Genomic DNA, 13096 nt, shown 5'->3' with positions numbered 1-13096 from the left:
GGCAACACGCACCTCCCAGGACTGCAGCTGTCAGTCCCCTTGTCCCTGATGCAGGACACTGCTGATACATGCCCCTGCAGGAGACCTCCAAACACTCACAGGAAGGAGAAGAAGAGTCCATGTCCTTCTACTCTGTCATCTCCAGAAGAAGCAAGAACTACAATCCCATAGCCTCCAGAATGAAAACCACAATCACAGGAAAGTAACCAAAATGATCTCATGGATCACTGCCTTGTGCAAATCAATGAAACTATGAGCCACGCCCTGCAGGATCACTCAAGATGGATGGGTCATAGTGTAGAGTTTTGACAAAATGTGGTCCACTGGTGAAGGGAACTGGAAATCACTCCAGTATTCTTTCCTCAAGAACCCCATGAACACTATGAAAAGGCAAAAGTTATGACAGTGGAAGATGAGCTCCCCTGGTTGGTAGGTGTCCAATATGCTACTGGGGAAGAGCAGGATAGTACCTCCAGAAAGAATGAAGAGGCTGGGCCAAAGAGGAAGTGATGTTCAGGTGTGGTTTTGTCTCATGGTGAAAGTAAAGTCTGATGCTATATAGAACAATCAGCAAATATTATTAACACTTCAGTTATATAATTTACCTTAGCAAATATAACAATATAAGCATGGAACACTATCACACATTTTTCACTTCAATTTTTGACTGAAACACTCTCTGGATTGAGACATCAAATTGCTTTATTCGCTTCCTATGGTTAAACTTATTGATAAAATAATACATATGTCTGACCAGTTTTTCTCCACTTTATAAGGGGAAAACGCTCAACTTGTATCAAATGCAGAAAAATTAAACTGATTTAAGAATAAGACAATTGATGTAAAGTTAGTTATATCACTGTATGTGGACTTTATAAAACCAGAAGCCTCAAATAAATATAGCAAGGAGAACAACAGGGGCAGCTCTCCCACCCTGCAACAATAGAAGAGCCCCAATAGTATAAGAGCTTCCGAGGTGAGGTGGCTCAGTGATAAGGAATCTGCCTGCCAATGCAGGAGTTGTAGGAGATGCGGGTTGGATCTCTTGGTCAGGAAGGTCCCCTGGAGGAGGAACGAGCAACCCACTCCAGTATTCTTGCCAGGAGAATCTCATGGAGAGAGGAACCTGGTGGACGACAGCCCATGGGGTAGCACAGTTGGACTTGAATGAAGCAACTGAGCATGCACACAAATGCAAAGCAGAAGAAACTTCCTCTTCCTTCTTGGCAAGGACTCAGACAATCAAAAGCCACAGACTCTTTGTTATGGCCCTCCTAACTCCCTTTTCTCTATGAATCAGCACCTTCACCTGCCTGCAGGGACTTGCACATGACTTGTCCTGGTCACAGCCTCTGAATTGAGAATCTCTACTAATCATAGATAAAGCCTTCTTTGGTCAAGGAATATTTGGCAGCTTATTTGTTTCAGGTCAATAATTTTATTACACTCTACAGAGTGCTATCCAATATGACAACTGACAACCAGATGTTGTTATAGGGCACTTGAATTGTAGCCAGTGTCAATTGAGATGTACCGTAAGCATGAAATACATATCAGATTTCAAAGACTTAGTATAAAATTTAAATTTTTCTCTGTAATGATTAATGATTGCATAATTAAAAACATTTTGCATATATAAAATTAAATATATTATTACATCAGTTTCACTGGTTGAGTTTTACTTATTAATGCTGCCACTAGAAAATTAATATGTACATCAGTTTCACTGGTTTAGTTTTACTTCTGTGCAAGGGAGTTATTTCCTGCCATATCAATAAACAAGGATATCACAGCCATCAGGGATTTCCACCCTCCAAATGTGAATTTCTAAGCCCAGGAAGAACAATACCTGCTATCTGGTAGCCATCAGCCAACTCCCATGGTGAGTACTGGGCCCAGATTGCTGAGATGCATATGAAAGGAATGATTTCAGTAAGCCTAGACTCTTGCGTCTTCCCAAACATAGAAAAGTGCTAAGTTCCTTGAGATGTCTGGTTTTCCTTAATTAACAATAATCTCTTGATGTTCAAACTATCTGCCCCTTGTCATAAGCATAAACTTACTCCTCTTCCTCCACCTCCTTGAAGCAGTTATCTCAGGGTTACTTGAGATGATGTTTCTCAGGCTTGAAGTCCTAAAAATTCCCACCAAGTAAAACATAACTCCCAACTTCTAAACTGTAACTATTTTTTTTACACTGACACTTGTTAATGCTGCCACTAGAAAATCTGAAATACATATGTGACTAACATTGTATTTCCAGCGATCAAAACTAAATCGAGCTGTCAAAAAGGAAAAAAAAAAAAAATGATAGAATCCACCAAGCAAATACTCTTCCTTAAAAACAGGAATCAAAAGCACTCAGATATATACTTAGATATACAATTTAAATAATGATACACATATAGTATTTATGACAAATATTAAAAATGACAGGAATACCTAGCAAGATGGGGGAGGAGCACGGAGATGTGGAATGCATCTCTCTCCACTGATGCATCAGGAATACATCTACAGATCCAACATGGAACACTGGCTGAAGACAGATAGGAGTCACTGACCAGAAAGAATTATATGGACCCACACATAACCAGGTAAAATGAAAGAAAGAAGGGAGAAGGAGGAGGAGAGCAAGAGGGCATGGACCTGCAGCTAGGGGTGGAGGAGCTAAAAGCAGGGGAGAAATTCCCACATTCCAAGAAATCAGTTGCAACATAAGGGAAGCATTTGAGGCTGTCTGCGGTGAAGCAGGTGATCTGTAATGGCCTGAATGGAGAGAACTACACGGATAATCTGTGCCTCAGCGGTAGGTAGCCCAGAACAGGGCGAGTGTCCTACCAGTGAGCAGGGTGGCTGGGAGCTGGCCCATGGGGATCAGAGAGCAATCCAGGGTCAGGGACTGCAGTTGACCGTGAGGAGATGGCCTGAGGGAAAGTGGGGTGGAATCCACAGCAAGAAATGCCTTCGGAGGAAAACCGGGTGACCACGGAGGCAGGATACTACCGCTGAGTCACGTGAAGGGGTGGAGCCGCCAGCATAGCCTCTCTCCCTGCGAATGTCAGCACTGGCAGCCAGCCGAGCGATAGAGAGGGACTCCAGTGAAGGCTGCTGTCTGAACACCCGATGCACCAAGCAATAAGGAACGATCAGCCAGGGAGGCCCTGTGAACGCCAGCAGCTAGAGGCTAGAAAAGACTCCTAATAAAACCCTATCTGTGCCTGTGGCCACCAGCTTTCCTACAGAACTGGCACTGCAAGGGACTCTATGATCCAACAAGCCACATCGCCTCCATGCCCCATCCTCACTGGGGCAGTCCAAAGTACTCAAGGCAGGCCCAGGAGCAGACTCCTGTGAATGGCACACAAGCATAGGTAGGGATAAAATCGCAATTGAGCTCCGGGGGTAGAGAGACTAAGGAAGAGGATGGGAAACTTTTCCAACAGCTACACAAGCTTCAGAATAAATCCACATGCTCAACGAGGCAGACTCGGTGTCTATGGAATATATAAAAGGACAGTGAGTGTTCCCACAGAAGAAAATGCTCTAGCTCTGGAAGCTGTGGGCATGGAGGCAAGCACGCATGGCAGTAGGGCCAAATTCCAGTGTGAGCTGTCCCCACCGCTGGTCCAGAGAGCAGCCCTGCCCACCACTGGAGAACCTCCCAGGGAGGCAGAGGTGGGCCGTGGTTCACAGCAGGGGCAAGAATGCTGACAGCCGAGAATCTATTTTTATGTTTTTTACCTTTAGTTTTAGTATTTCGTTTCTTTTCATATTTCATTGTTGTGGTTGTTATTATTTCTATTTAGGCACATGAGATTTTTTTTTTTTTTTTCATACTTTTAGTTTCTTTCATATATTTCTACTTCCACTTTTCCTTTCTGCTGTTTTGTGTTTTGTTGTTGTTTTGTTTTCTTTTTGGTTCTGCTTTCTTCTTGTTTTTCTTGAATACATATGGATTTTTATTTACATACTTCTATTTAACTTTGCTTTTATATACATATTTTAACATTTTTGTTTGTTTGTTTTTTTGCCTTATTCTATAGTTGGCACTCTGGTTTTATTTTCTGTTTTGTGTTTTAGATAGTTTTGTTTTTAATTAGTTGGTTTTATTTTCAGTTTCATTGTTTCTAGGGTCACGTTCCTGTGCTGTTTTCTTTGCTATATTTGGGTTCTTTTTGAGTATATGTATGTATGTGTGTGAGTGTGTGTGTATGTGTTTGTGTGTGTAAGTTCTGTTGTTTTTGTTTCTATTTGTTATAATTGCTTTTACCATTTGTCTTGCTTTCATTTCCTGTTTTTTTTTTTCTGGGGGGGTTGCTGTTTAAACCTCTTTATCTGTATACAGAAAGTTATAAGACACTGATAAAAGAAATCAAACAGAACATAAACAGATGGAGAGACAGTCCATGTTGCTTAGTTGGAAAAATCAATATTGTGAAAATGACTATACAACCAAATGAAATCTCCAGATTCATTGTGATTCCTATCAAATTACTATTGGCATTTTTCACAGAACTAGAACAAAAAAAATCTCACAATTCATATGGAAACACAGAAGACCCTGAATAGCCAAAGCAATCCAGACTATAATACAAAGCTACACTCATCAACATAGTATGGCACTGTTACAAAACGAGAAATAGTGGCTAATGGGACAAGATAGAATACCCAGAGAAAACCCCATGCAACTATGGGTACCCTTTTTAACAAAGGAGCAAGAATATAAAATGGGGCAAAGATAGTCTCCTCAATAAGTGCTGCTGGGTGAACAGCTATGTGTAAAAGAATAAATTAGAACACTTCCTAATGCCATACACAAAGATAAACTCAAAATGGATTAATGGCCTAAATGCAAGACCAGAAACTATACAACTCTTAGGGGAAGACATAGGATAAACATTCTGTGACATAAATGACAGCAAGATCCTCTATGATCCACCTCCTAAAGTAATGGAAATAAAAACAAAAATAAACAAATAGGAACTAATTAAACTTAAAAGCTTTTGCACAGCAAAGGAAATGATAAACAAGATGAAAAGACAACTCTCATAGTCTGAGAAAATAATAGGAAATGAAAAATTGACCAAGGATTAATCTCCAAACATACAAGCAGCTCATACAACTCAATACCAGAAAAACAAACAGCCTAATCAAAATTGGGAAAAAGACCTAAACAGACATTTCTCTGAATACACACAGACGGTTAATAAACACATGAAAAGATGCTCAACATTGCTCATTATTAGAGACATGCAAATCCAAACTACAAGGAGATATCCCCTGACACTGGTCAGAATGGCCATCATCAAAAAATTCACAAACACTAAATGCTAGAGAGGATGTGGAGAAAAGGGAACCCTCTTGCACTGTTGGTGGGAATGCAAGTTGATACAGGCACTATGAAAGACAGTATGGAGGTATGGAGTATTCCTTTAAAAATTAGGACTAAAACCACCATGTGACCCAGCAAACCACTCCTAGGTATATACCCTGAGGAAACCAAAATTGAAAAAGACACATGCAACCCAATGTTCATTGTATCCCATATAATTTTATGGAATGTGGAAGCTATGATTTTATGAAATGTACTATTTCTTAAGTAACAGGAATCGAAAGTCAAACTTACTCCTTGAGCCATGGTTTGCAGAATTAGTGTATTAGTAAGCATGAAAATAACATCAAACTCATACATCTCCATCAGAACTCTTGTGTGGCCAGGTGCACTGTAAATAAGAAGTATTATTTTGAAAGGAACTTTCTTTTTTTTTCTCTCTGAGCAATAGGTCACAACAGTGGGCTTAAGTGTGCTGTCACTTCAGTCAGGTCTGACTCTGTGTGACCCTACGAACTGTAGCCTGCCAGGCTCCTCTGTCCACGGGATTCTCCAGGCAAGAATACTGGGGGTTGCCATGGACTTCAGGGGATCTTCCCAACCCAGGGATCGAACCTGGATCTCTTATGTCTCCTGCATTGTCAGGCAGGTTCGTTACCACTAGCACCACCTGGGAAGCCTGTGGGCTTAAATACTCTGCATTCAAAAAGGAACGCATTTGAGTCAGTTCTAATGAGGTGGATGAACCTCGAGCCTATCATACAGAGTGAAAAAGCCAGAAAGACAAAACAAATATTGTATATTAATGAATATATATGGAATCTAGGAAGACAGTACTGATGAACCTGTATGCAGAGCAGTAATGGAGGCCCAAAGATAGAGAACGGATTTATGGACACAGGGCTGGGGTGTGGAAGGAGAGGATGGGATGTAAGGAGAGAGTAACATGGAAACATACACATTACTATATGTAAAGTAGATAGCCAACGGGAATTTGCTATATGACTCGGGGAACTGAAACCAGGGCTTTGTAACAGAGAGGTGGGATGGAGAGGGAGACGGGAGGAAGATTCAAGGGACATAGGTTTAGCTATGGCCGATTCAGATTGATATTTGGCAGAAACCAACACAATATTGTAAAGCAATTATCCTTCAGTTAAAAATAAATAAATTAAAAAAAAAACCCACCTCAATATCAGTCTTACTTAAAACATTAGAAATAGTGAGAAAATATCTAAAGATAAAAAAGTAGTGTGTTCCTCTCTTTTACTTATTAACATGTTGTGCTATGCAGAGGGAAACCATAATTTCAGAACTCTGCTTATCTATTTTTATTGGCAATTAGCAGACATAATTCTAGAGTTTTGTTTTATTGTTTGTTTGTGAGGTATGTGCTCCTTTTTTGTGGAAGGGGAGCTCAGATGTGTTCCCATGGATGATGTGGGGCAGAAAGGTTATAGAAATCTTCAGAGAGATTATGAGATGCAGAAGTTTGAGAATCACAACTCTACAGCTATAAAACTAGATGTTCATAAATTGTACATAATGAGAAATCAAGTCCAAGTTGAAAATCTCTACTGTATTACTAGCAATTTTAGTAGTTTCTAAAATTACTATATTTTTTATTACTATTAAAAATAGAGGAAGACCTCTATTTTATTTTGCAGATGGAATACACTCATTCTTAAAATCTTTAGTGAACATTTTAGTAACAGAAAAACAAGACAAAAATATGCAATTCAAAATTTAAACTGTGAAAATGTGGTCATGTCAGTATATTTGCTTCTTAAAGCATATTAACTTGTAAAAGCAAAAACAAAAAACAATGTCTTACCTTCCATCTCGATTCCAGTCATACACCTCTACTTTAACTGTTCTGTCCATGGTGAAAACATACACACAGGGTAAAGTTACTTAACATATGATTGAAAGTTAAAAAATTAGTTATAGATTTTCTTAGATAAAATATTGTATACTTTCAAGCTTTACAAAATAAAGTTGATTTTCTAATTTTAATACTAGTCTTCAAGTTTTACTTTAAAATAGGTTTTTAAAATCACATAGATTTTTAAATTCTTTAAACAGAGAAGGAAATTATACAAGAAAACCATTTATAGTTTGACACAACTCTTCAATGAGGAGCATAGAGCTACTTTTCCACTCTTCAAAACCATTGTCTTTGTATTTTGACATTTAGTTTGTATTTCTCAAATTCAGCATAGATCAGAATCACATGGAAGGCTTGTAAAAATGTGAATTACTCGACCTCATGCCCAAGTGTTTCTGGTTCAGTAGTTCCAGGGTGGGCCCAAGAACTTGAATTTTTACAAGTTTCATCAGGTGATGCTGATGCTGCTAACTATATTATGCAATATAGTTAGAATTGTATTATACAAATCACGGTCTTAGAAAGAATGAGCCCAATTAAATAAAGTTGTGACATTATTAAATGAATAAGGTGACAGGCAAGTAGCATAACACATTTTAAGTACATCTAATGTCACATTGGTAATGGATAGTTTTTCCTATGGTTTTAGTTAATAGAATAAATTCTCATTTTTCTAGTATACAAGTAGTAAGATAAAATATGTTTTGGGGTGAGAAGGGGTTTTTATATAGTAATCTTACAATCCATCATCATAAGAAAAAGAAAAAACTTTGATATTAATAAATCTTCAGATATATTTTGGGAAGATCTTTAGGGCCACATCACCTACTTATTTGTAAAACACCAGAATCTCCCTGTTCTAGATCTATAGAACTTTTATAATTCAGTGACCATGAGAAAGATAATGTCAAATAGGATTCTCAGGAGTAAACAGGGTTGATAACATACAAAATCATAATTTTACATCTTCTGTATATTTACTTATTCCTTTCTAGAAAAATAATACCAAATGAAAACCTTGAAGCTATAAAAATTATGGGATACTTTTGAATATGTTAAAATAAACAAATATTCAATATATTTTTAGCACTTTGCACATTTTTGTTTTCGAAAATTCAGTTAAATCAAATTTTAATTAGTCAAATTATTCCTCTTGCCCATATCATTGTGGGTAAAAAATGCTACTTAAAAAATTCTTAATAAGTCAACTATGCTTTTGTAAATACACATTTATGTTGGCAAAGAAGCCATCTTAATTTTAAAAATTCAACTTAGATTATTGGATACGAAATCTACAGTGAGTATTTAAAACTCTCAGACAAGTTGACACTTATTTTACCTGTCATAATCGCCATTACATAAAGCTCTTACTGAGATCTTGAATGCTTGCCATACAGGATTTAGAGTGTTTTTGACAACTTCTGTTTTATGACAGATTGTAAAACTGTAAAAAAAAAAAAAAAAAAAAGTTTTCCAGTTATTTTCATGATTTAGTTCTAATATATGCCTTAGTAATCATTTCTTTCTTTATATTTTGTGCAGAATATAGGTTGCCTGTCCCTCTGTTACCATTATATCAGTCAATAAAAAGAGATTTGCTGTTTCAGAACTTTAAAGATTAGCTCATTGTATATGGCAACTCACTCCAGTGTTCTTGCCTGGAGAATACCAGGGACAGAAGAGCCTGGTGAGCTGCCATCTATGGGGTCACACAGAGTCAGACACGACTGAAGTGACTTAGCAGCAGCAGCAGCATCATAACATAAAGCAATGAAGGACTTCCCTGGTGGCTCAGTGGTTAAGAATCCGTCTTGCAATGAAGGGGACACCTGTTCTATCCCTGGTCGGGGAAGATCCCACATGGCCATGCGCCAACTAAGCCCAGGCATCACAGCTACTGGCCTGCACTCCGGAGCCTGTGAACTATTAACTGCTGGGCCCTGAGCAGCAACTACCGAAGCCCGCACACCCTAGAGCCCAGGCTCCACAAGAGAAGCCACCTCAATGAGAAGCCTGTACACCACACCTGGAGAATAGCCCCTGGTCTCCGCAACTAGAAAACGCCCACAATGCAGCAACAAAGACCCCGCACAGCCAAAAATAAATGAATATAAAAAAATTTTTTTAATGTAATTTTGTAACGAGTTTACTAAAAATGACTGAACATTCAATACATCCTAAAACTGCCTTGTAAATAATCTCTATAAAAATTGTGACATATTGTTACAGTGAAAAGTATCTATTGGTCACTAAACATGAAGGTTATCAGTAATTTTGAGAAGTTTTGTTGGAATGCTGGGCACAAAAAATCTGGTTAGAATGAGTCTAAGAAAGAGAAGAGAAACAGGCAGAATGTGTAAACATTTTTGAGCAGTTTAGCTATAATAAGAAAAAAGAGAACTTGAGGATAACTTAAAGGGGAAAGATTAGTCAAGTGAAAGGTGTGTTTTTAGTCACTTTTTAATTTTTTTTTCAAGATGAAATTAAGAACATCAAAGGTGTATGCTAAAGGAAAAATATATTAGAGAAAAGACTATTTGTGATGTATGAGAGAAAGGGGAAGAAGGCTAGAGTAATGTCCTGAAGTAGATGGAAGTGGGTGGGATAGAGGGCATCAATATGGAGTAGTAGGCCTTGGAAGCACTTGGATAGTCATTTTGCAGAGCATTTGGGAAGGCCAAACACAGGGGTAGATATTGTGATGGGATCTTAAGGAATTTCTCCATTTGCTTCCCTTGTCTTATTAAATAGGAGACAATATAAACAGTAAATAAGAAAGAGGCGGAAAGTGCCTAAGTATCTGGGAGAGGGGAACATTGATGGATTAAGAAAAAGGAATGATTTCTGAGGAGGGTCAAAGGCTTATTTAAGATTAACATAATGGATTTATAGTAGAGATCATTCAACATGTGGTTCTTTTATTATCTAAGCTGTTGATTACTCCTAGAGGGAAGAAAGATAGCAATTAAAGAATATATAATAAGGGGTAGAATCCATGAAACCTTAAACTAGTTTTCTGATTCAAATTCCAGTATTGTTTCCACTGAGCCATTTAATCTCTGGACATCAATCGGGTCCTGGTAATATTTTTCCCTAATGCAAATTTATGCAACAGTTCATGAACTATAAAATGTTTTAAATGATCTTGGTTAGAACAATACCTAAATTCCACTTTCACTAAACCCTTATCATGTAGTGTTCTAAATGCAGGGGTCCCTCTTATAGTCATGAACGTGAGAGTATTATATAAGTACACCATGGTGAACATATTGCAACTAAACCCTATAAGAAAATAATTCCATTTTGAAATGGCAGAGTCCATTTTCCTCTTCACAGTCAAGAAAGGGTCTCTCTTCATTAAGAGATCAAAAAGAAACTTAATATGAATGGATCATGTATTCATTTTAAGATTTATGGCATTTAGCACTACACTCTTCCTGGTAGTAGCCTCACCTATTTAAAGAAACTCATGTTACTAAATTGACAGAGCTCAAGAGAATATGTGTTTGTATAATGTGGTCAAATGCTCTCAAAGTTGAATCACCCAAAGCAATATAGGAATCACCCAGGGCAAAAAACATTAAAAGAAAAACATAAATGATAGAGAAAACTCTAAAAGATCAATCAAAATTACTTTGAAACTTCTCTTAATAAACTACTCACCTTCTTCATGAGCTACTTATAAACTAGGGAGTCATCTGTCATTCTCATTTGTAAAGCACTTAACGACAGAAAGTGAAGAAGAACCAAAGAACCTCTTGATGAAAGTGAAAGAGGAGAGTGAAAAAATTGGCTTAAAGCTCAATATTTAGAAAACTAAGATCATGCCATCTGGTCCAGTCACTTCATAGCAAATAGATGGGGAAACAGTGGAAACAGTGGCTGACTATTTTTTTGGGGCTCCAGAATGATTGTAGATGGTGATTGCAGCCATGAAATTAAAAAATGCTTACTCCCTGGAAGGAAAGTTATGACCAACCTAGACAGCATATTAAAAAGCAAAGACATTACTTTGTCAACAAAGGTCCGTCTAGTCAAGACTATGGTTTTTCCAGTAGTCATGTATGGATGTGAGAGTCGGACTATAAAGAAAGCTGAGCGCTGAAGAATTGATGCTTTTGAACTGTGGTGTTGGAGAAGACTCTTGAGAGTCCCTTGGACTGCAAGGAGATCCAACCAGTCCATCCTAAAGGAGATCAGTCCTGGGTGTTCAGCAGGAGGAGAAGGGGAAGACAGAAGACGAGATGGTTGGATGGCATCACCGACTCAATGGACATGGGTTTGGGTGGACTCCGGGAGTTGGTGATGGACAGGGAGGCCTGGAGTGCTGCGGTTCATGGGGTTGCAAGGAGTCGGACATGACTGAGCAACTGAACTGAACTAAACTGATATGCTATATAGACAGCAAAAACTCACTAATAATTCTAGCACTAGTGTCACTAGTGAAAACTCTGACAGGAGTCTGCTGCAGTGCTAATATTCAGCTATATATGCTATATACATATAAGTATCTGTATATATTTATTACAAATAGTGTTATAAGAAAAATATTTTTATTGAATAACCTGTATTAAAATACATTGAGTTGTTTTTAAATGATTTTAGATTTTTAGATTAGTTGCACTCAATATTCATATTTTATTTAATAAATAAGTTAATGACATTTTTACAAGCATAATAAAATTTTGTAATATTCTTTTACCATTGGCATTATATGTGTGGTGGACTGAAACTCTATAATTGTGCAAATAATCTTTGTAAGTAAAGAAGGAAGAATAAAAGAGAAAATTCAGGAAGTAGGTTGTTCAGACAGGAGTAACATGAACTTTGTTATTCAAGAAATTTTGAATGATTTTTTAGTTTTTTATTTTTAACTCTGAAAAAAAACTGAAAAATATGATTATTTTCTTCACTGTCCAATATTTTTCAAATGGGTAAAATTAGTGTTCAGATGTAAATGCTACTCTAACATTTTTACCACTGAAATACAAAAGAGGTATGCAAAATCTAACAGTATGATACCATAACAAAAATAATCAATAGTTGCCCAGTGACTGCATCAACAAAAATTCTACACTATGTAAAGCATCATTTTATATTTCTGTATATTCACTTTAAATAGCAAACTTTCTATTTTTATGTACTATTTTATACTTATTATATAACATTAACATGTATAATTTCATTTACAAGTATAGAAGGTTACCTTTTTTTTAAAACAGCCAATTCCTCTCATTTTAATCTCCCAATGACATTTTCTTTTTAGCTACTACTTTATTATGCATAGTTATAGAAAACAGGAAACATTATACCATAAGATAATAAAATAATAATAACAGCTAACATAATTCTTATGTTAAGTAAGCTCTAAATGATTTTTGGGTAGTAATACATTTAATACTCTCAACAGCCCTGGGACGTAACTATGATTATTAACCCATTTTACACATGAGGAAAGGGAGCCCCACATGAGATTTAAAACGTGCCTATGGTCCCATAGCTATTAAGCAGCAGGATCACAGTTTACACCTAGGCAGTAGGACCTTTTTTAGCTCATAATTTTAACAATTAAACTTTCTCATTAATATTGAAAATACAGTAAGAATCACAGAAACTAATAAAAATGTATTTCATGGTAAAGTCATATGTATTAAATTATACTCTGTAAAACAGAATACTACTCAGTCATGAAAAGAGAAATAAAACTTTGCCTTTTGTAACAACATAGATAGACTTGGAGGGTATTATGCTAAGTGAAGTAAGTCAGACAGAAAAAGACAAATACTATATGATGTCACTTATATGGGGAATTTAAAAAATACAACAAACTAGTGAACATAACAAAAAGAAGCACAGATACAGATACAAAATATCTC

General features: G+C 36.9%; 1 protein-coding gene across 1 annotated transcript in view; it reads right to left on the bottom strand.

Moving 5' to 3' along the window:
• Positions 1–13096, bottom strand: part of CPNE8 (copine 8) — a 258489-nt gene that overhangs the window by 104680 nt on the left and 140713 nt on the right. Inside the window, exons 9-10 of the mRNA XM_061129923.1 lie at positions 8560–8664; positions 7167–7208 (exon numbers count right to left, since the gene is read on the bottom strand). Of these exons, the coding sequence (XP_060985906.1) occupies positions 7167–7208; positions 8560–8664 (147 nt within the window). The remainder of the gene's footprint in view (positions 1–7166; positions 7209–8559; positions 8665–13096) is intronic.

The sequence above is a fragment of the Dama dama genome, chromosome 3 (genome assembly GCF_033118175.1).
Source record: "Dama dama isolate Ldn47 chromosome 3, ASM3311817v1, whole genome shotgun sequence".
In the NCBI taxonomy this organism is placed as follows: domain Eukaryota; kingdom Metazoa; phylum Chordata; class Mammalia; order Artiodactyla; family Cervidae; genus Dama; species Dama dama.
This window is presented reverse-complemented; position numbering and strand designations above follow the sequence as displayed.